General features: G+C 35.3%; 2 protein-coding genes across 16 annotated transcripts in view; both read right to left on the bottom strand.

The window, feature by feature from the left end:
• Nucleotides 1-623: 623 nt before the first annotated feature.
• Nucleotides 624-7,665, bottom strand: LOC121323385 (UBX domain-containing protein 4-like). Of its 3 annotated transcripts, none has more exons than XM_041264419.1 (13): nucleotides 7,489-7,665; nucleotides 6,167-6,269; nucleotides 5,629-5,657; nucleotides 5,284-5,402; nucleotides 4,883-5,078; nucleotides 4,424-4,556; nucleotides 4,087-4,141; nucleotides 3,667-3,831; nucleotides 2,918-3,045; nucleotides 2,709-2,811; nucleotides 2,321-2,452; nucleotides 2,006-2,217; nucleotides 624-1,644 (listed from the first exon to the last, which is right to left on the bottom strand). In XM_041264419.1, the coding sequence occupies exons 1-13, from the start codon at nucleotides 7,568-7,570 to the stop codon at nucleotides 1,506-1,508; spliced, it is 1,596 nt and encodes a 531-aa protein (XP_041120353.1). In that variant the 5' UTR covers nucleotides 7,571-7,665; the 3' UTR covers nucleotides 624-1,505. The 3 variants fall into 3 exon arrangements, with proteins under 3 accessions (XP_041120353.1, XP_041120354.1, XP_041120355.1); XM_041264420.1 differs by having other exon boundaries at nucleotides 2,006-2,214; XM_041264421.1 differs by lacking the exon at nucleotides 4,087-4,141 and having other exon boundaries at nucleotides 4,468-4,556.
• A 2,735-nt stretch (nucleotides 7,666-10,400) lies between these two features.
• The window catches only part of LOC121323100 (R3H domain-containing protein 1-like), a 35,930-nt gene continuing 22,735 nt past the window's right edge, over nucleotides 10,401-23,595 (bottom strand). For 9 of the 13 annotated variants that reach the window (XM_041263869.1, XM_041263878.1, XM_041263873.1 and 6 more), the window contains 12 exons: nucleotides 22,894-23,045; nucleotides 21,976-22,077; nucleotides 20,948-21,190; nucleotides 20,379-20,502; nucleotides 18,386-18,543; nucleotides 18,005-18,156; nucleotides 16,237-16,340; nucleotides 14,391-14,557; nucleotides 13,998-14,130; nucleotides 13,296-13,381; nucleotides 12,551-12,635; nucleotides 10,401-11,832 (listed from right to left, as the gene is read on the bottom strand). In XM_041263869.1, coding sequence (XP_041119803.1) covers nucleotides 11,492-11,832; nucleotides 12,551-12,635; nucleotides 13,296-13,381; nucleotides 13,998-14,130; nucleotides 14,391-14,557; nucleotides 16,237-16,340; nucleotides 18,005-18,156; nucleotides 18,386-18,543; nucleotides 20,379-20,502; nucleotides 20,948-21,190; nucleotides 21,976-22,077; nucleotides 22,894-23,045 — 1,847 coding nt within the window. In that variant the 3' untranslated portion in view covers nucleotides 10,401-11,491. The remainder of the gene's footprint in view (nucleotides 11,833-12,550; nucleotides 12,636-13,295; nucleotides 13,382-13,997; nucleotides 14,131-14,390; nucleotides 14,558-16,236; nucleotides 16,341-18,004; nucleotides 18,157-18,385; nucleotides 18,544-20,378; nucleotides 20,503-20,947; nucleotides 21,191-21,975; nucleotides 22,078-22,893; nucleotides 23,046-23,595) is intronic. The other 4 variants (XM_041263875.1, XM_041263879.1, XM_041263881.1 and 1 more) reach the window with 1 other exon arrangement.

Below are 23,595 nucleotides of genomic sequence, written 5' to 3'. Positions count from 1 at the left end.
GTATTTCCTTGAGGTTCAGCCCCCTTGTGGCAAATCGGTAACAGTGTACTACACTTGCAGAGTGATTATAAAGGAAAATAACACGTACTGTATTAAATAAATAAATAAATAAAGATAACGTGAATTTGAGTGTTTTTCATCTGGCAAGCAAATTATCTTAATTTAAAAGATGAAATAAAAAAAGTGACATTTACCAATATGTTTAGTCCTCCACTGGCAATGCAGATCACTAGCAACTAGGATATAGTGTAGGCACCACTTGATGGAGGGAATCACTAATCTAATTGTGATTACATTTGGTTATGACATTCTTTTGAGATATAACATAGTATGTGGACATGGGATACTTGCCAGCTTGTCTTTATGTGCATATGCATGTCTATAGATATTTTTTCTGCTTGGTATGTCCAGACATGCATAGTTAATACTTTGTACAATTACATGCCCAACTGCTTCAGTCATGCAGGTAGCTGCTTCACCAACCATGCAAGGTTATCTTAAGTAATTTGCAGATAAAGCAAAAGGCATTTTACCTGCAGGTCTTATAACAGGATGTGGTGATGACTGCAGATTAAGGTTTAAAGGCAAAGGATATATTAGAGTCAAAAATACAACCAGCCAAGTTTGCCGAAACCCATTTTTATTGTTATTAATTATTGAGAGCTAGAAAGTTTTTTAAAACTAGAAGAAAATGTTACGAAGCCTTAGCAACCTGTGAAAATAGAAGGGGTGGAAACTTAAACCTTTACATTTATATATTTCCTTTTTATTTCCTACATTACTAACTAACCAGGTTTCCTTCAAGTCCACAAACTTCACAGTTAGGGTATGTTTAGGCCACATGTGTTAAGCTGAAAGCAAATTAATTTGTATTCACCAAATCCTACCTTGAATGCAGTGCTTCTCAATATCTATGTCTTAAATTACTGGTAAGAAAAGAACCACCCATCATAAGTTTTTTTTTTTTATTTTATTTTCACGATACAGGAGTTGTCTCATGGTTGCTTTTAAAGGGAACTCGAGTCAAATCACCCCAGTTCCTCATAAGCTGTTGATTTAAGAATCTCGAATTACTATATAATAATACCTCCTTGAAGTTTAGATCCTTCAAACTGGGAGACAAGCATTAGCATACAGCACTGTAGTTAATGCAAGACTTACTAAATACATTTATTAGCTTTTAAAGCTTTATCCACCAACACCTGCAAAATCAAATCCTATATTTTTTTCTTATAGCCAAGGTACAAATATTCCAAAGTACAGTAGTGCAGTCTTCAAACTTCAGTAAATCAGCAAACTGGGCTAACAGCATACAATCAAAAAGCAATAAATAAATGCTCACAGCTGTCTGGAGTCACCTATTGATATTCACCCATGCAAAGGATCATTTAAAAGGTTTCCAGGCTTGTACACAAAATAAGCTGCCCTGTATGAGAAGATTCACCAATTATAAATTTACTCAAACCAAATAGGAAAAATATTGCATATTAGTAGGTATCCTTATACTACATTTGTTGAGTAGAATTTCCATTCCAAGTGTTATTGTCATCCTCGTTATCTCCTTGAGTCCTTAGCCTGTAGATTTTACCATCTTTTTTAAAGTCATCTGTATGTTTTTCAATAACTCGTTTACGAATGGTTTCTCTGGGGAGGAAAAAACAAACAAACAACAAATGAACATTTTTAGAAAATGAATAAACAACAAGTTTCAAATATATATGGTGTACTGTCAATCATGGGCCAAAGAAGGCATGAACTTCAGGATCCCATGCTGGGATTTGAAACGCAGCATGGGTATTAGTTATTCAGATTAAACGAAGTCGGGAGAGTACAAAAAACTAAATATGCACATTTTCAAGAGGTCTATTGTAGCAACTGCGTTACTGACAATTTGTTGTTCTCTCCAGTTAATTATTGGCTTATAAACAGTTTTTACTGTACATTCACAATCCCTGGGGCATCTCCGATCTTGCCATGGCAAATGCGGCAGATTCTTTTTGCTCACCTCTTTGGCTCCGCTGCAGTGGACGTTGAAGGCTGCGAGTGCTCTGGCTCGGAAGGCTGTCTCGTAGAAGACCCAGGGAGTGGGGGACTAGCAAACACAAAATTGCTGATAAACCTCCAGACTGCGATGAGCGGGTAGATGATTGTACCCAGGACATCCCAGATCCCACCACCAGAGGACTGGACCACCGCTGCAGCCGATCTCCCCGTCTGCTGTCGGGAGAAATGAAGGTCTTTTACAAGCCAATAGCAGCAGGTTTTACTCTATGCTTGCTTTGAAAATGTTATTTAGCGTTTCACAACTGGAAATACATACCGGTAGCAATACTATTGCAGCACTTGGTGCCAACTCAAGCTCAAGCAGAGTTTTGTCAAAATCTTCAATTGTGAATTCTCTCCTGGGAAACATGGTGGCCAGTGAAAAATTGCCATACTTTTTACCCACTTCCTGCAGAGAAATAATTCAGAGGGCATTAAAAACACACCATCATCTGATTATTTTAATGATCAAAACACTGCTGCAACTTAAATTATATCCATACAAGTTTACAGGCAACAGTGTTCATAGACAAGGTAGAGTTTTTAAATTGTTGCTTTTTAGATTTCTGTCCAACACCATATTCTTTGTAGACAGTGACAACTGATGCAATGATAGCACAGCAAACTAAAACGGCATCCTTAGTACTTTAGTCAAGTCTTTTTACCTGAGCAGCAAACTGCCTGGCCTCCTCTAGCCTTGTTTCTGAAGGAAACTGATTAGTAAAAAATGATCCATCTGGGAGTCTGAACTGTATCCTGGCTATTGCACTGCAAAAACATATATACAGAAGCACATTTAAGAACATGTCATTTTTACTGAAATGTTTTATTTTTTTAAAAAGTGTTAATGCCAAGAAATAACCATGTACCGTACCTTCTTTCCTTCTGAGAAGTCTGCTTTTTAGCAACCAGTTCAGCCTGTCTGGCCTGAAGAGCTGAAGCCGTGGCTGCATCCATTTCTTCCTTGGTCTTTGCATAGCGAGCGGCTCGATCAGCCCGATCCTGGGACAAACAGCAAGAAAGAGCAAAACACCTGCACATCACAATGTGACACAGAGTAAAATGAGTTTGGAAACAAACTGACTGATCCAACCTCAGTGATTAGAAATACAGACTAATCCTGTCCAGACAAAATCCAGCGACTCCACTATTAAACCTACTTTATAAAATAACATTTTCATTATAGATTGAAAGTTAACAAGTGAGGGGGGTTGGGGTGAAGACTGATTAAAATTAAAACACAAGCCCCACCCACCCATCAAAAAAACTAAATCACCACAGAGAGAGACACTGAAACGTAAGGAAGCAGCGAGGAGAACGTTTTCTGTAGCCGGACCAGTTGCCCATTCTATCCAGACACATCATTCAGATGATACATGAATGCCCACCAATTTCTGCAACAGCGAATGCAAACTTGAAACCAAATTCAATTTTGTTCCACCCAGTCGTTCTGCTATGGTAGTACATTCAGTGTTTGAAGTACCACAGCACTTGTTGGATAGATTTCCTATTAGGATATTTAGGAAGGTGCCTGGCAAAGGTCTATTCTGGGATCCCAAGATATTTAGTAAAGTGGTCTGTTTGTTTGTTTTTTAAACAAAATATTTACAACAAAATATTTACCAGTGCAATCTGTTGTTTCACTCGGTCCCTTGCTGCCTTCTCCTCTGCCTTCTCCCGGTTCCTTTCCTCCAACATTCGCTTGGTCTTCTCGACTTCATTTTTCTTCTTAAAATCCAGTATCTCTTTACCAACTTTCCTGCGTTCCACTTCCTTCTTTATTTCCATCTATAAAAAGAAGAAAAATAATAATGTGTTAATTAAAATGATAAGTTGACCAATTTTACAATAGATAACTTTACTTTGGTCAGAAACGCACGCTAGTTAGCAGCAAACTTTTTTTTTCCCCCTCCTGTTTTGAAAGCAATAGCTCAGTTTCCGTATATATAAATATATATAAAGGTGTTCAACAAAGACTTATGGAGAAAATAAAACACTATACGGCCATGTTCAAAATGGTAGCAGTGCTTATTTTAAAATGACCTCCTCCTCTTCTCTATTCTTGTGTTCTCGCCTTTCTTCGAGTTTCTTCGTCAATCTAGGAACACACAAAAGCTGAGTTTCACCAAATTTAAGAAATTGCAAAACAACCAAAATTTATCTTTGAATGTAATAAATAGTTGGGCAGAAACTGACTTGGATTGGAAGCATTTTATTTTTCATAAAATGCCATAAATATAGCAGCAACGTTTTCAGTAGCTATCACTGAACAGGCATTGTCAATCCTGACATAACACGGTGTGTATTTAAAAGGTTAAATAATTCTGAACAGTCATCTACAAAACTGATGCTTAGCTATTGAAGCAGTATTCAAACTAACCTTTCCACCTTGATATTAAGGTCTTCTTCTGGCTGGGAACTTACTGATGTGTCTTCAGAGGAGATGCTTATTTCTTCTGCTAGACTTGGCTGGCCTGAATGCACTCCATCTTCCACAGTTTTAGACAGACATTCTGATAAACAAACAGGTCAATTTTCATCAAAAATGAATTGTAATGAAACTATACATTAGCCCCTTCCAAAAAAGTGTCAATCTTTAAGCCAACTAAGTCTATCTTTCCCTCCATCACAGTAGCACTTTAAGCAAGCACAATTTAATTTAACAGTTTATTTAAATACACAACTGGTCCCTTTCAATCTAGAGCTCTGTCTCTGAGGACTGCAGAAGCACTGAAATACAGAGCCATGACCCATCTGTGCAATTTTAAATTTCATAACCATGTTGCATTTCAGGTTTTTGGGGGTTTTTTTGCTTAAGAAAATAAATCAAATACTGTACCTTCTGATGCTGCTGCAGCAACATTTTCTGGCACTGCGTCAGACAGATGTGAACCATTTGGCTGAATGGTTTCTGAAGGTAAGCTCTGTGACTGGCTGGTTAAGTCAGTGGTGACCAAGGATTCAGAGTGCTGCTCTGTGGCAACCTGGTTTTCATCAGCTCCTCCCAGCTTTACATTCTTCTGCTGTATGTGCATCTTAATAAAATAACAGCAAACCATTTCAACACATTTTAATGCCACCTAACTATTAAAACACGCTGGTGTTAAATTTAGAAATACTGGAAGAAACTAAATTTAATGACAACCATTTTTTTACATAAAAAAAATGGTGGTCATTAAATGTGTTAAGTATTTCTAAACTAGAGATAACAAAAAAAGTACAACAGAAATATTAATTTACCTGTTTGACTTTTTCAATTCGGTTCACCAACTGTTCAGCTGGGACACTCCCAGCGATCACCTCAAGGGGAATCCCATTGTCTCCTATAAAAAAACTGGAAGGGATGCACACAACAGGGTCTTTTCACAAGGAGTTAAGGAATATGTTGGCATCACTGTAATCAAAACAGGCATACGTAACTTCACTGAACAGCTACAATTAAAAGCACACACACACAAGTTTTTGTTAGATGCTTCACTGATTATGTCACTTGCTTATTTAAATATGAGTCTGGGTTTATTTTAACAATTGCGAGCAGGTAACATAACATCACAGTAGAGATGGACGACAGGAAATAAAGGATACAGATCTGGGAAAACTGCACACAAGTATCACTGCAAAAGAAATAAAAAAAAAATAATAAAAATAGACATTTACTTAAGTTAGTAACAATACCAGCTTTTAATACATATATTTAATCAATGAAGATCAGCAAGTAGCCGTTAAGAAGGAAAGTGGATCAAAAATAAATGCGACAATTTCAAGGAGCTCTACTCCAGCATGGAGAGATGCAATCGTTATTATTCACTGAGGGAGCAATTACTTCCAGGCACCTACAAAAAGACACACACGAAAAAAACACACACAACGCTCTCAGCAAAACAGACACCCTGTACTTGCTGCTTAAAGTACTTACTGGCTTTGAGAAAGTAATTCCACTGAAGCGTCTATATTTGGCTGCAACATCTACCCCATTAAATGACTGTGACTATGTATTTTTTCTAATAAGAGAATCAACCAATTATTGTAAAGAAAAGCTGTGTAAACTTTTTTCAGGTGAATATGAATGTGATTTTCAGCCACAGCATACCCTGCATATATTTTTATTGCCTGCTTTACCTACCTTTTGGCATCAATTTTTATTGCAACAAAAGATTGTGCTGCAGCTTCTGCCACTTTCTCATCCTCCCAATTTGAAAGCATCTGTGTGGATTGGCCATCTTCTCCTAAAAGCCATGTTGTAAAAACCATAGATTATTAAATCATACCAGAAAAGTGTGATCATCTTCATCAGAAAACTGCGGGTTTGAGTCCAAGTGCTAAAGACAACTACATTATATATCATATTATGATAGATAATAGCTAATATATATATATATATCTATATATATATATATATATATATATATATATATAATATATATTTTGTAGGGAAATTTTACATTTCTTTATTGTGTAATATGTGGCATATTTGTAACCAATTCTAATCAGTATATCTAATATGTAGTCTAAATATCATCGTTATGGGTTGCAATCTCTGTGTAAAACGTTACTATTAACAGATTAAAATCAAGTGTTTGTATCCTATAGTTCCACAAACCTCAGGATTATCTATCATTTCATCCTAATAGATCTATGGCATGTAAAATATTTGAGAAATCTAGAAAGCTATTGATGTATAGATATGATATATAGTATCCAAATACACAATATATTCAATGCATGCAGTGGCGAATGCAACCAGAATAATGTTTAATAAAATTACAACATAATCTGTCCGGTTTGTAATTCTACTTTCAAATGCTACCAAAACTACAAAATGTAGCTAGCTGTTGAGGTACATAGGAAATAAAATGGTTAGAGCAAATGCCAGCAGGATTGAAATGGCAAGTCTGTTTTCATACAGTTTTGTGCTGCTGCTATTACTTTTCTTTTCATTATGGGCTCGTGTATTGTACATACACACAAGTGCGTCATATCGGTGTGTGACCGAGGTACGCAACACACAGCCTAGTTATCACACACCAGAACTAGCGAGTAAACAAAAGCTAATTTCTATTATATTACTTACTAGTCGACTGAGTCAAAACGCCTAGCCATAGGACCGTAGTTTTAATATAAAACAGCTTATCAATGAGCTTGCTTTGTACAACAATAACACATACGTGTTAAAATTAAACATTTTGTCTAAACATGGACCTTGACAGTTTTTGCACACATACTGTGTAGCACTAGCAGCAGCTACTCTATCATGCACACAGTTCAGTATTCACCCAGTAACATATACGATGGCTGTAGATATAGTTAAAGATACAATCAAAATAATGGTAAAATAATTATAATACGTTTTTGTCAGTCCACCTCGTAATAAAATAATGACTGAGCTTGTTTCCTGCTAGGCCTCTTTATTTCTGGCATATTATTATATATAAGCTTTGCAAATACCTGCAATAAAGACGACAAAGACAGAGTTTTCCTGTTTGGCTGATGCGATGGCAGCAGGGATAGAGCCCTCAAACCAAAGCATTTTATGTAATAATTTGTCAATTTCTCTTTCCACTGCAGCAATCTTTGATTGTATATGACTGGTGCCTTCAAACTTATCACTGAGCAAGCGTAGCACAGGGAAAGGTGAACGTGAAATTGTAGTCCAAAAGAACATCCGATGGCTTCTGGGAAATGTAGGTAAATCAGGAATCAGCTGAGGTTAGAGGTCGGAGTTGACGACGTCAGTTTAAAGTATTACAGTCATTTTCACGTGATAAGGGCACAGTGCGTACTTTAGTGCACCGCTCAGAGCAGCGCCCTGAAAGATGATCCCTCTTGGTCACTGATGAGCAAGAGTATATAGCTGCAGAAATAAGGCTCCCATAGCGTAGCTCACACATGGTAGTGCTTCAGACCCTCAACACCCCTCGAACCTTAGGTTTGTGTGAGCTACGCTGTGGGAGCCTTCGTTCTGCAGCAATACCCCTTCCGACACGTGTCATCCCAGTCAGCAATAATATTGTCGCTCTGAACGCCTCAGTTACTTAAATTAACAAACCCAATAGAAAACAGAATTCTGTAGTTATCTTAAAATGACTATTTCCTCAAAATAAATAAATAAATAAATAAATAAAACCTTTAAGGGTTACAAGCTTTCAATGTGTTGCTCAACGTTGTAATTATGATTTACATTTTTTTTTTTTCTTTCCAATGTTATAGGGCTATATGTGTTGAAATATAAATCTTGAAAACACAACTTCTTTTTTTTCAAGCAACACATTGGGATTGCTAGGGATTATACCGCACATTTTTTGTAAATCTGCCTTTCACTGGCTCAGAACTTGCTTAGTGCTTGTCTGGAAACAGCCTTCTTCCATTCATTGACCATTCAACTCTGCACACCCCTACTTACACTCACATTGAGAGTAGGTGGAACGGGCAGAGTTCTCACTTGATTTGAATAGATTGAGGAAGGCTGTTCAGAGCTGGCACTTACAATTATTTAAACAAACTAGCCTTAAAGCCCTTGTCATGTGAAATTAATCGAAAATAATGGATGTTATATACGTGGATTTTTTGATGAGTAAATACTTTCAAATATAACTTTGTTAGATGAAATGGTAGCCGTATCAGTCCTGATATGATAGACAGAGGAGACGTGATACCTTTTATTGGACTAACTAAACAATAATTAATCACAAGCTTTCAAGACCTCAAAGGTCTCGTCTACAAGTGATAGTAGTTAAGAGATTGATGTTTACATCTCCCTTTCGTATTTTCACCTGAAGAAACCATTGAGGTCTTGAAAGCTTGTGATTAATTATTGTTTAGTTAGTCCAATAAAAGGTATAACACCTTTGTTTATAAATAAAATTAAAAACACTAGATTCATTCATTCATTCATTCTCTCTCTCTCCTAAATGTCAGGCATCAAACAGCCTTCCTCATTCTTTTCGAATTATGAATTTGAGCGTTTACTCTCTCACTGTCTCTCAGTTTTATTTAAGGATAGCTGATTAAAGCTAACGGCAGCCTGTGATTATTTTTCCAACAATGGCTACCTGTAATTTTATTGAAAATTCTATCATAGCATTATAGATTTTTAAACATTGCAAAAAATGCTGGTTTTCTGTTCCCACAATACACCACTCCTTTCAATCTGAGCACTATTATTGTTGCTGGACTGAGCACAAACTGGAAACACTGGGATGTTTAGAATAAAATTTTTTGTCCTGGTGACCATTCCCAACTATTGGGAATATGTTTAAAAATGAATTATTGCTGTGAAATGGACAATGGCAAAAACAGCAAAGGAAAACAACGTGTTTTTTGAAAAACACTGCAGGGAGTTCTGTAACACTAAGGACGCGAGCAAACAAAAACAAGGATGTTTCAATAGATTGTGTGTTTTACACAATAGTTCAAAAGTATATAAATAAGGTCTCAGTGACCCAAACAAACATTTGGATTGAAAATGTGTTTGTATAACCTGTGCGTAGTAGACGACCCTGCCTACTATGTGTATCAATCATCTTCAAAAACCCTGATATTGGAAACAATCATTCAATTATATAATTTCACCACAGATTTACTTGTCAGTTTTAAGTGGTACCCTCAAAACTGACACATTCATACTGATCTACGTGGAGCTACAGTCAAGTGTTTCAATATTAACATACATTACCGATTTCACAGTGTGGGTCTGTGGAGTATTAGTTTTTTAAAAAAAAATTCAAAAGGTGGGAGGGCATCTTTCAGTAAAATCAGGACCAAGCAAGAGATTATCTAAATATTTAGATAAATAGCCTGGCACACTACATGACAATTAAAAACAAAAACAAAAAAACAAACCAAAAGGTAGAACACTGTATACCCTAAACTTCGTTTTTAATACATATTTGTGTTTTAGCAAAATAAATAAATACTATATATATATATATATATATATATATATATATATATATATATATATATATATATATATATATATATATACACACACACACACACACACACACACACACACACACACACAGATTCTGACTTGTGTATCGATTGTTATAGGGCTATATCTGTTGAAATACACATCTCTCTAGGGAAAACACTACTTTCTTTTCAAGCAACACATGGGGGTTACTAGGGATTATACGGCACATTTAAGTGCCTGGAATTCAGACTGACTTGTTTAAACAAGCTGTTAAACCATGGTACAACTTATTTCTTCTATATTGCAACTTCCTTTCATTAAATTGTATAAAAAAAGGTAATAATGACAGGTGATACAAAGTTTAACTGTTAATAGAGTATATATGGAATTAGCCCAATTGTTTTCAAAACAACTTTGCCAAGTTGGTAAAACGAATGGATTATTTGGCATTTGTAAACATTTATTGGTTTCAAATGGAAATAAAAATGACTTGCACCAGCAAACATCGTACAGCCTTGCAGAACTGACACACATTTGGAAAAAGTAAAATAATAGGTTCATTGTTTTTGTTGAATCCCAGTGGTCAAATTGTTATAGGATGCCACAGAAAGTCTGGATGTTTCATATGAAATATCTGGAGACCATGGAAAAATATATAGTCTGAGTTGTAATGGAAAATTGCCATATAGTAGAAGACCAGCTAAATCAGTGGGGATTATGTTTAAACTATATAGATATAGATATATACACTGGTATATAAAAAAGGGAGATGTATTTTCAAAATTCTTAACCACTGTTTTGAACCAAGTATTTAGTTTTCCCATATTGTGCCAATTGCCAGTATTGCTTTTGCTGCTTTGTTGTAAACACTTTCATTATGTAGCTAATATTTACATTATGTACAAGATGTTTTTTGGCTAGATATTTATTATATAAAAACACAATTAAGTTAGTATTCCAGTGTATTAATTTGATAGCTAGTAATTCTGGCACGAGGCACAATGAGAAAATGATATTCAGTCTCAAGACACTTCTGCATTGTGGATGGACCACTAACAACATGGCCCTGCAAAATTGATTTTATATTGTAATACATGGCTTGCAAACTAGCTCCCTTTTGTTGTTTTATTTTTTTTGTCAAAGGGGTGAAAATAAACACAAGGTAACAAAACGGTAATTTGAAAATAATACAGCTGTACAAATGGGCTTTGGATCCAATACAAGATTTCACAAATATAACAAAAATAAAATAAAAAAAACAAACATTTAAAAAAAATGTTGCTTCTCTCTGATATGCTTCATTCAGTGCTGAAAAAGAAATACGGGATAACATTTTTAAATTTTTATTATTTTATAGTTCACTGCTGGATCACTTATTTTTTATCGAAATCGCAAGAACACTGCAATGACAACACATTCCTGAAGTCTCTACAACTGAAGTGAAAACCCATTATAAATCAAACCAACTGAGTGAGATATAGGAAGGAGGATAAATGGAACTGGAAGTAACCAAGTCCGAAGCAGCAGTTTCTGCTACTGAGAACTAGCCCTTTCCAGAGTATCGTAGTGTCTCTTGCTCGTCCTCAGTTTAAACTTGCTCAACAAGTTACTCTGTTTGATCAATGCGTTCTGAGCAGCACGTTTTGAAGGGAACATTGCTAGAACTGTGTAAGTGGAGGCCAAGTCACTAGGAGGTTTTGAATGATCAGTGCTCGCATTGCTGTCTCCACTTCCACAGTGCTGTTGCTGTAGTTGATGATCTGGTATCCACTTAATCATAGCACCAACTTTACAAAGTTCACCAAATAGCTTGTCGGCTTCTGTACGACTAATTCCTTTTGGCAAATCAGTTACTTCCAGCACTCTCCCAATCACTAGACAAAGGAAGACAGAAAAAACAAATTGGTTAAATTTAACAAACTCTTTTTATATAACAATACCATACAACTGCATGGACCCATAATTTCATGAATGCCTTTCTAAAGAATACAAGCTGTATTCAAATATATGGGAATCCAATTTTACTTGTATAAAGTTATTAATATAATTTTTTTCAACATCAAAAAAAGAAATACAGTTAAAACAGATATTTGCCTTGATGGTAACATTGCTCAATATAAAATAGTGGGGTATTTAAATTTGGTATCCTGATTTATACCACATGCAGGTCTTGTTTATACCGAGGCACAATGCACATATCACGACACTGAACAAAATAATGATTTTTTTTTGGTCACTTTTTAATTATTATGATTTTTAGATATACTGTAAAAGAGTTTACATCCATTAGAGTAGTTAAGTGTTGCCCATATTTTTCCATATTCTATCACCACTACTGGATTGTAAATGTCTATCCTGCCAAAAAGCAAAGAACACAAACATCCTTCAAAATTGTTGCACTGATGGATCGAGACACATATAGTAGTAGGTATGTGCTGCACAAAAATAGTTTATTGCTGTCTTTACATACTGGATTGACAACTTATAGGCAGTAAAACATGTAATAATTGAACCCTGTATGTATGTGCACTGAATTGCACTTGCTTTTCAAATACAACTTATTAAATGGTGAGAAAGACCCCTGAGAATTACCTGGTTCTCCAACGCTGAGATCAGTGGACAGTGCTTTCCGAGTCGGTTTCTTTCCTCTTCCCCCATGCCGAATTCCCAGCTGACCCTAAAAAATAAAAAAGGAGATTTGTATATGATTCTTTTTGTAAGAACCACAAACCATTTCAATTCAGGTGAAGTAACACATTTTCCTGCAGGCATGTTTAGCTGTTATATATATATCTACCTGATCCAGTTATGTAAACAGTCTGTACAGGGTAAAGAATAATGGCAAGATGAATAAGGCTATCTTCTGTTAGCTTGTATTTAGTACTTCTAAACAATGTTATACAGGCAAGGAATATTGCAGCTGCTCTGGAATAAAAGGACAAGGACACAACGGATCACTCATAAAACACATTTTATTTAAATTTACCCAGACTGTACTACAAATTAAATCTCAAATATGTTTCCTCATCACACAGGCTAAAAAAAAATAAATAAATAAGTGTTTGGAATAGTACTTTGTTGTGAAATTCCAGTCTTAAAATCAGCACATAAAAGTGAATTCCCCAGATCACAAACACTCCATAACTATTGCAATGAAGAACATATACACTAAAATCAGCTTTTTAAAGTTGTTGTAGTGCCTTTTGCAACAATTCTGTCTATGAGGTATTAACACTGCAGCACCAAAATTGTGCATTTATATAAACGTATGTGTGTACAGTGAAAGTTTTATGTTGCCTTAATTTAACCAGGCCAGACAACACAAAAAAATACATACCTGATGGTTTGAAACTATATGTGGTCCATGGAGTTGAGGGGGCCGGATGGGAAGGTTATACTGCATTAGAGGGTATTGCATGTCACCTGGTGGGAAGTTCCAGCATTTACATTAAAACAAAACCAATCATTGGTTTAATGGGATTTTTATTTTTTTATTTTTTTTTATTTTAATTTTATAAATCTGTTGTCATACAATGATGATGACATACAACATTTTTGAAGCATGTTTTATAAAATGTATAGCAATTCTTAACATGCTAAAAATATCAAACATATCTGACTATACTGTAAAGCTGCCGTTCCTGTCAGTAACATGTGTTATGATGAACACCATGCTGGACTATTATAGAACATGTGACCTTGCCTATTAAATATAATTGCTTGCTATGATCCCCCAAAAGTAAGGGTCTGAAATTGACTGTAAACTTCTGTCAAGAAGGGATGTTTACATGTTGATGGGATGCCTACTTGCCTAAAACAGAGAAATGTTTTCTTGGCTCAAAAAGGTACAAATGATTATTTGTGCATGTCATTGAAATGAGGTTGCAGCTTATTCTCAGACTATAACACATCAGTTCAACAAGGTCCAAGCTGTAAAGAACTTTCTTTAATGGGATATACACCCTGTGCTACTAGAAAACATAAATAGGGTTGTTTATTTATTAGTGAGAATGAGCTGGCTTTTCCAAATAGACCTTACCTTGCCCAGGGACAAAGGGTTTTGGAAATTGTGACATGATTGAAATGGGAGAGAGTCCAGGACGGATGTTTTTCACATTTGTAAGCTGGGCTGGGGCTGGTGAAGTGGCTGGACTACCAAGCTGTGGATTGCTCTGGAAAACACAGTGAAATAAAAGTACAGAATAAGTTTACAAGAAACCAAATAGAAAGCAAAAAATAAAAAAAATAAAAAAAATAAAAAACCTTAAATTCATAAGGAATGTTAAAATAATGATTCTTTTTCAGGTAAGACTGTAAGATTATAATGGCATTCAAGTTAAATTTAGTAGTAGCATTTACAGTTGTGATGATGGAAAGAAAACAAAACTACATCTTGCACCTTTAGCAATTAGGGTTTAGAACTCATCAATACCTGTCTAGCGCTATCTAAGTTACTGAGATCTGTAGATTTCTGGCCCCTCTGGTGGTCAAGGCTGTAACATTTGTTGTGTTTCCATTGAGGTGGTGAATGTTCTCTTGGTTGATGGTTGGTAGGTAAGGTCAGCTGCATCATTACCATTCCACTGTCACGTGGTAGTGCTACAGATTATAGAAGAAAAAAAAAAAGAAAACTAAACTGGGTGGGAACTTATGAACATGGTCTGCTTGCATACACAGCAACCGACACTAAATAAATACGTTTTGCAATAGCTGAATCAAAATCTTACTAATTACTTTAACATTGTTGCCTGTATTTCAAAAAACCTTGCAACGTGGTTAATGACAATGGACAATAACAAAACCAGTGATCTGTTAACCTAGTTTCTAACACTGAACTACATTTTATAGTGCTAGAACAGTCATTTTTATTTTTATTTGTGATTAGAAACATTCCCAGGGGCATTACTGTATGTAATGGAATAGTTTGTTTAAAATGAAGTAAAATTGATACAGTACTGTATGCAAAAAATAGAAGAAAATAGAATCATCCAAAGGTCACATGACCACAATTCTCTCAAAGGACTTTACATAAAATTAAAATACAAAATGAAGTTAGCATCTCAAATGGTTTTAGCAGTTTCATTAACAGCAGAGGTGACAATTACATAGCCTACAAGCTCCCCTCATGGGAATACTTAGTAAGCAGCCAAAGTGCAGGGTTTAAAAAAAATTCTTCCATAAAATAAATAATTAAAAAATGAGCAGGTACGAGTAAGAAAACTCCTCAATGTTTTATTTAATTAAATCTTAAACACCAGTGGGAAAAGTAGCTTCAAATCCCAAGGACAAACAGGTACAAATTCAATCTTACACATTTTAATTTAAAAAGAAAGTTAATTTAAAAAGTTTTAATGAAGCCGCAAAGGTTAAATATATTTACACTTCAGACCCTTTTGGTAAAGTCTTGCAAAAGTCTTCATTCAAAGAAATGTCAGTTATAAACATAACAGTACACCAAGCACTGTGCTTTTAAAACTATTTACACCTACAGTTTCTAGTGCAGAAAATGAATGATCAATCATCTTATTTTAATCTGGGCTCTTTTCTTTAAAAACTACAAAAAACTAAAAGTATGCTCACATTTAGAACAGGGGAAACGGGATGACATGGGAATTTGCAGTATTTTCATCTGATATGTTACCTACAATTTTTGCCATATATGTGGTTACGCAGCAGCTTTAGAAATAGAAAACATTTTGGTTACCATTTACACTTTGGATTCACACAGTAAGCAACTTGGAAGCTGTCAATTTGTACGACAAAAAAGATCCTTTGAGAAATCAAATTTAATCACATTGTTATTCAAAAAAAAAAAAGTAAATTATAACAGTGCAAATGAACAGTGGTAGGATAAATATATATATATATATATATATATATAGATATATATATATATATATATATATATATATAGATATTATTATATAGCAAATATAAAAAAATAATTTGTCGTTTGATTTTTTAGAGACAAAAATCAATAGGGTCCGGGAAAACGTTAATATTTATAGAGAGTTCTAGGATTCTAAGTGTGCACTGGAAAGTAGTGCAGATTTAAAATAAATTTTTAGAACTTTTACTACCAGGATTGGAGGGATCCACTTTTCAAGGTATTGAGGACATTTCCAAAACCTCAAACAGAGCGTGAAGTTTTAGGGTCACCTCTCCTGGAATGGATAGCCAAGTTACTCCCACATGGCCTTAGTTTTAGTATTGCATTTGGAGTGTAACTGAAGAAAGCAATAACGAGGGGGAGCAAGAATGCAAGCAGCTTTTCATACCTGCACAGTGCTGGGCTTGGAGCGGCTGTGAGTTACAAGGAGATAAAGTCAGAGGAAACTGCATCTGCTCTGTTCCTGGAGGTTGCAGGTATCCTACAGAAGAACTACAGAAATACAAAAGAGAAGCAACATACTGTACATGTGACTGCCAAAATAATTAACTTTAATTCAAAACATGTGCCAAGGACTGCTGCCCACATTAAGATTCACCACGGCTAAATTATATATTTTTATATCCATCTAGAAATGTAAGTGCACGTATGCATAGATCTGATTACGTTCTCTCGCTGCAGCAATTCCCCTCTATTATTATTATTATAACTGTACACCACTTTAATGCTGACAATGGGTGACATATTTCTATTTTGACTGTAAGCAAAACAGAATTCAGTCTCTAAACAAACAGCTTCTAGCATGTCAAGCTCCAAGGAGACCATGTGTCTATAAAGAAAAATAAGAAGGATTGCGTTAAAAGGAAATGCATAAGCATGGGACCTCTGACGCTAACAAATCAAAACAAGTCCTGGGTGTATTAGCAGATGATAAACTTTTATTACTGGCAATGTTAAACAAACAAATAACCTTAAATAAATGTGAATGGAGTTTAACCAGTTTCTTGGTAATTCTCACATCGAGTCTAAAAGCCCTGTGTTTTTCGCAAATATGAAATAAAACAAAATGTAACACATAAAACAAAATGTGAATATAAAACCAAATAAAGCAAACCAAGAATGATATTTTTAAATTACAAAAATGCTTTAAATAAATACTTGCAATCTTAGCTGTCAAGGCTCAGCTGTTACCACAGACACGGTCTGAAGGGAAATGGAAGCTCTGACTAGCACTTGCGCAGATGTACAGTTTAGAGCGAGTTGTTTGGGAATTCAAATTGTGATGCAAGAGAAGAGGCGCATAACAATTAAACAAAGCTGCAAAAAATTTGAGCTTGAAGGGATGTATGCATCGGACTCAGGTTGGCTGGAATGGAAGTTGAAAGATACCGTCGTTAAGAATTAGCTGTTTATTACTTTTGTGGAAAATATGGCTGTTCTGCTTACATTTTGTACTAGTATGCCAATTATTTGTTTTATTTCAAGTGGTGCAAACTTTACACTGTAACAAATGCTGTTTTGGTTTTGGGTGGATTTGAATGAATGAGTGAATCTGCTTTGCTTACTGTTTAAATACTGAGAAACCGCAAGCTGTATACTGCTTCAGTGCAATGGGATTGAAACACAATATTTATAGTATTTTATTTTATTTTTTTCCCCCAATAGTAGGGCAGTGCAAACATATATTTTTTTCATTTTACCTAATTGTATTTTTATAGAGGGCATGGGCAGTATTTACTGTAAACAGGCAGCTCATTAAAAAAAATGATGGACTGTAAGTTCCCGTTACTGCCGCCAATGATAAAGTATGGTAACTAAATTATTTTTCTGTTGCGAGGTCTGTTTGTCAAAATGTAAAAAAAATAAAAGTGGCTCATGTTCAAGTAGCTAAAACATGATGGGTACTATACTATTGAGTTTTTTTTATTTTTTATTTTATTAATATGTATCTGTAATAAAATAAAATTTGTGAAAAATAAAACCGGGCTCTAGTAATATCCTGTTGTATGATTTGATAGCAATGTGCAAAATAGTATTGTATGCAAACCAAACTAAAATGCAGACTTTAATAAACTTGAATGCTGGGTAGGCAAACAGGATAGAAGAATCATGAGCATACTATTCTGTTTAAATGAAATATCAGGCATTGAACTAACCTCATGTTATTCTGATGGGGAGCGGGCATTACACTGTAATAGACTTGCACTCCTGATGAAGGCAAATGCCCTTGACTAGACTGGTTGGGGATTACAATTGGCTGCTGATATGTCTGCTGGGGAATGCCCTGCGCACCTTGAGGCACTGAAACCTACAAAAAACAAGAAGATACAGAGCATGATACAACTACAGCTGGTTTTCTCCAATTGCAGAATGAGCATAAACAATAATCAAACAGCAATTTAAAGCATACATGGAACAGTGGTGCTGACAAGACTTTAAAGTCACAATCTATTTGATTCTAATGATGTAATGCTAATAATAATTCAAAGTTACATACAGAAGAAAATGCCGGAGACCTCCAAAGGAAGGGCACACACCTGATAAGAGGACACTGGAGGATACTGGACCATCATGCCTTGCATCTGGCTTCCCATATTGTTCTGTTGGCTGCTTACTACATTTTGATTCTGTGGTTGCTGCACTCCCATGACGCTTTGATAGCTCTGCTGTTGACTAGGCATCACAGTTTGGTAACCTGCAGTTAAATAAATAAATATTGGACTGGGAAATCAAAAAGTGTACCAGCACTCCAATACCAAAAACATAAATATGATAACTATGGCAACAGTTAACACTTGAGAAGTGGTTTAATGTACTGTACCGGTAATATAACTACAGAAATGCATTTGCCATTACTATTTCCTACTATCTCCACCAAAGGCAGGCAGAAGAACAGAATGCCATCAAGTACTCTGCAAGTGCTTGGAAACACACTGACAGTAATAAAACCAGTCTATTGTATATTTAAGAATCACTTTCTAGTCTTTCAAATCCACCTATTATAATCATTTGAGCAATTTTAAAATGTAATATTTTACATTGAAACATACAACAGGATAACTCAAAATAGCCTTATCAAGTGAATTGTAAGGTTTTTCTCTTTTTCATATAACAAAACACCACACTGTATGCAGGTATACCTTTTAAAATTGCTATTTAAAAAGACGTCCTTTTTATGAGTAACAGCATCAGTGTCAAGGATACATGACAGAAATTATCACATGATGTTATCTAAAAATTCTCAGGAAAAACTGTCAAGGGACTGCACCACTGCTGTGAATATTGTTCAATTTCTTCCAGCTTTCGCGGAGGCAACTGCAATCAATTTCATGAGATGAGAAAAGAACTGGGACAAAAGAAATTGATGGCTGGGATTGCTCCCTGCAGGGCTACATGAAGTGGTCTATTTTTAGCTCTATTCTCACACCTCGACTTGCAGCCAGGCATGAAGTGAATAGTATTAAACACACTCCATTCTGGCTGATAGAGCAGGGAGGGAAAAAGAAGGGCATCTTACATAGTATTGCAGCTGGCTGAATATAACAGAAAGGACTGACTGAACAGGGAAATATTTTCAAATTTTAAATCACTGCACTACATATTTAACCGGCAAATTTTAGCTACGGCTTTAAAAAGTATCTGTATTTCCAACTGATACTCAACGGAGACTCAAAGTATTGCCAACAGCCAACCTCTCCAGTTAAAATTATCCAAGATTTCACATGAACATAAAAGGGAATGCTACACCGGCACGGAACCTTAAAAACACTTAAAGTATGACATTCAGGTGTCTATACTGAAAATCAGGGGGAACAAATTACAGCTCTGTGGTTTCATGGCCCAGTTTGTGGATATCTCGGCAGGAACATACTGTATTCAGAGCTTCCTCGCATTACGTGATTTATTAAAGCAAAGCTCGATGTTTTGTTTATGTTAATTATGAAGAGAATGGGGTGACTGGAAAAGAGACCGGTTCACTGTGAGAATTTTACCCCTCTCAGACAGTGCTCCAGCCCCGGCTCCAAACACCCACTGGGTTTCAAAAGAAAATTTCTCAAAACGAGACTACAGCGTTTACCCCTTTTCAATACACCTGGAACAACAGATTTCGCATTTTTCTTCTGTATCAGTAGCATTGCTTCTGCGGTTTTCACAAATGAAGGTGGAGTCGTAGAATGAGCTGAAAATCTCCGTAGAGTCCGACATAAAATGTATCAAAATCCTACTGCTTAGACCTTTAAAAATAAAAAATCCGACAGCATAACGAGCAATTCCATTTCTGTTCCTTTCCAGTACCAGTACACAATGCAGTTTTCATTATATATATATATATACACACACACACACACATACATACTGTATAATCTTCCAAAGTAAATAATATTTATTAAAAAAAAAAAAAAAAAAAAAAAGAAACATCCTGCATTTTTACAATAAGGTAGATCTACAAATTAAATTAAAGTTTATATAGGTATGATCATAGTCTTGTATATGAAACTACCAATATAAAAGTGGAATGTGCCCTCTGACCTGGCTGCTGTGCTGCCGGTTGCAAAGGCTGATTCTGCTGGGTGCTGTAATGGACAGGGGTAACAGGCCGATACTGCTGACTGGAGTGTGGGTACTGGCCTGGTGCACAGTAACATGTGGGCATCTGAAAAAGAAAATAACTAATATTTTAATAAATACAAGCAAACTAAAAAATCTGTACAGAAAAAAAAACACTCTGAAAGATTAATAAAATAACTCTGTTGAAAGCTTAAGAATAAGGTCAATTTATTGAATGAAGGCAACACCTCTATGCAATGTTGCACCTACTTTAATTTGCTTCTGCGGGCATCTCTGTAAAGGTAAATGCACTGCTTTAATTAATGCTAAATGATAATGCCAATTATTCATGTTTTATTTGTGCACTGTGTTTTGCCAATTGCAAAAAAAATCTAAGAAAACGCTTTCAAAACATATATATATATTTTTTTTTTTCTAGTGGTGAAGTTAAACCGGTATGCACTTAATAATATTTGATACACGACTTACATAGAGGGAATACGACTAATGAAATATTTTGACGTGTTTAACAAAAATAAAAAAAACTGTACCTGCTGCACGGGCTGCTGCATATATCCTTGTTGCTGTAGAACTTGCTGATTGACAGGAGGACCAGAGTTGGAGTACGTAGGGGCAGGAACCTGCTGCCCTGAGTGTGCTATAATATACCCTGTGTGCTGGGGGGGCTGAAGGACTACCGATGATGGGAACATGGCAGTGTGTGCATCGGGAGCTTCATTGGAAGGCTGTCTGACGAGGTTCATCTGGCTGAACTGGGCCCCAAGGTTTTCTTGCTGCATTTTAAGAAGTCAAACATAATCAATGTTATATTAAGGAGACTTTTGTGCTGTGATATTATAAATAGTCTCTATGTGCTCAGGCTTTAACTATCCATGATACACATTTTGCAATTGTAATGAACAGCAATTACATTTACACAGAAATGTCAAGCTCAAAATAGTGATATGTCAGTAACTGTTCCACCTAATTTATTCAAGGTATCAGTTTAACAATATTTGCATTTTTATTCTTATTTAAACTGATTGCTCTTTGAGACTGTAATTTGAAATGTTTAAAAATACTATTAAAATCACTAAAAACAACATAATCCCTAATTAACCAGTCTCATAGAAACACTGACCTGTTTACAGCTACTGTCATATTTTCTGCTTATGTTATTATACCTGGGCATGATGTACAAAAATCTAATCCTTTTATTTATAGCTTGTTATGTCCTTCATTAAGTAATCTACTGCAATACCCTACACATCTACATTCTAGTGACCTCTATGAGGGTGATTCTAAATTTTGCTTTTGAAATATTTGATTGTAAAAGTTTACATTTATGTCCTGTAGCTCATATCTATGAAAGAAAAAAAAAAAAAAAAACGCAGTTTCATGTGAAAACACATATTTTGTAATAGTCCTTAAAAATGTAAATTATTGCTAATATCAGAGTCAACTAGAGCACCAGCTAACAAGAAGCCACAAACCTGTACAAAAGACATAACTCAACAACATTTGAATCACCACATCCACAATAAATGAAGCTCAGCAGAAAGAAGAGAAGATGTGGTACCACAGTATATTGCTGGTTAGGACAGACTGTCAGGAGACGAGGTGGATAAGAGATCGTAGAGTACTGGACAGGCTGCGTAGAAGGCTGGAGTGACCGAACTGGCTAAAGAAGCAATAGTTCAGAGATGAAGTTAATAGTTTAGTAGAAACTTTAAAAATGCATGCTTTGAAAAGACAGCTTATAAAAAGGTCAACATATTTAATTAAATAAGAAAAGGTCAGGAAATACCTAAAATACATAGAGATTTTCAGTTGTCTAGAAAAAGGCACAGGTATGTTATACTGAGATATCATATATTAAACACCTGTACTCATCTGGATAAACAATATCTCACAGAATTTCTGGTTTAAATAGCATCATTAACGTGTATCCTGACCTTTAAGAAAAAAAAAAAAAGATTTAGATCATCTCAAATAATAAAAAATAAAAAAGTGTCCACAAGAGGGAATAAAACAATGGTGCTTTGAAATGGGAAATTCTGTCAATTAGAATTAAATGCGTGATGCTCCCTGAAGTGTACAGTACTTTAAAGTAGGAACGTTGTTTTGGAAAAATTAAACCTTGCAAAGTGTGTGTAGTGACAATAGTGGTTTTATGTCAAACACTGTAAAATTTGCTTTCTTTTGAGGGGTTGCAAAACTAGACAACATTTTAGCCAATATATTTTTTTTCTTCAATTTATAGGCAAGTTAATTTAATATCCTTTATTGGATACATATGCGGTGTGTATAGTTATGCACCTGAGCACTAAAATTAGGTTTCAGGCTATTACGTTAAGTAGTTCTATCAATCTGACTAAATCCCATTACTAATTTGTCATTTAACTAATAAACAATCCACTCTCTTATTTACAAGTCCTTAGGATCGTAAGGCAGTAAAATGAAAAGTAACATGAAAAGCAGTAGTAGTAAAACTAACTTGAGAAAGAACGTGATTGGCTGGTTGCTGCTGCTGCTGGGGGGCAGGTGGGGGTGGGAGAGGGGGGTGCTGTGCAGGGTTCGGTACAGATTGCGGTGCAATGGTGGGGTTGTACACAACTACAGAGCCATCAGGGTTCACAAATGGTTGACCTGAAAGGACAAAAAGAAAATAATCTAAATTAATTTTCTCCTCAAAAAGCAGATTACCATTTGAAGATTAGTTTCTTAGTACTGTACTGTTAATATACAATTATGTAATACAGTTGCATTAAAATTAAAATTGCATTCAGAATACCGGTAATGCTTGTGTGCATTACAAGTTTAAAGTTTCAAGGAGGTGATCTTAGGGTTTGGCATTTAAACCAATTTACTACGCATACTGTACATGCAAAATCCGACTCCAAAACCTTGCAGAATTAATTCAATTATTTTTTTATTTTTTCTTGTTAAAGGCATAACAGTCATGAAAAACATTAGAAATCAACAAGTCCAAGTTCTGTCAATTTTATACTTTATTAGTACCGTCAAGTTTGTTTTTTTCCCTCCCAATGCTCTCATATAGGAAAATTGTACAGGAATATAAAGATCTGGAAGGCTAAAAGCTTTTATTTTTCTCTTAATTACCTCCTTGATTTAAACTTCAAGCCCCGTATCGATTTACACAAATTAGCAGACATCTTTAAAAAATGTTAATTGTTTT

This window comes from Polyodon spathula, chromosome 11, assembly GCF_017654505.1.
Source record: "Polyodon spathula isolate WHYD16114869_AA chromosome 11, ASM1765450v1, whole genome shotgun sequence".
Lineage (NCBI taxonomy): Eukaryota > Metazoa > Chordata > Actinopteri > Acipenseriformes > Polyodontidae > Polyodon > Polyodon spathula.
Note: the sequence above shows the minus strand (reverse complement) of the source record. Positions and strands in the feature narration are given on the sequence as shown.

Excerpts from the sequence above, each read along its gene's own strand:
- LOC121323385 (XM_041264419.1), bottom strand. The coding sequence starts at position 7,570 with ATGCTTTGGTTTGAGGGCTCTATCCCTGCTGCCATCGCATCAGCCAAA. Across the intron at positions 2,812-2,917 it reads ACTTCTCAGAAGGAAAGAAG|TGCAATAGCCAGGATACAGT; the intron begins GTACGGTACATG and ends ATGTTTTTGCAG. Across the intron at positions 2,218-2,320 it reads CTGCAATAGTATTGCTACCG|CAGACGGGGAGATCGGCTGC; the intron begins GTATGTATTTCC and ends TTCTCCCGACAG.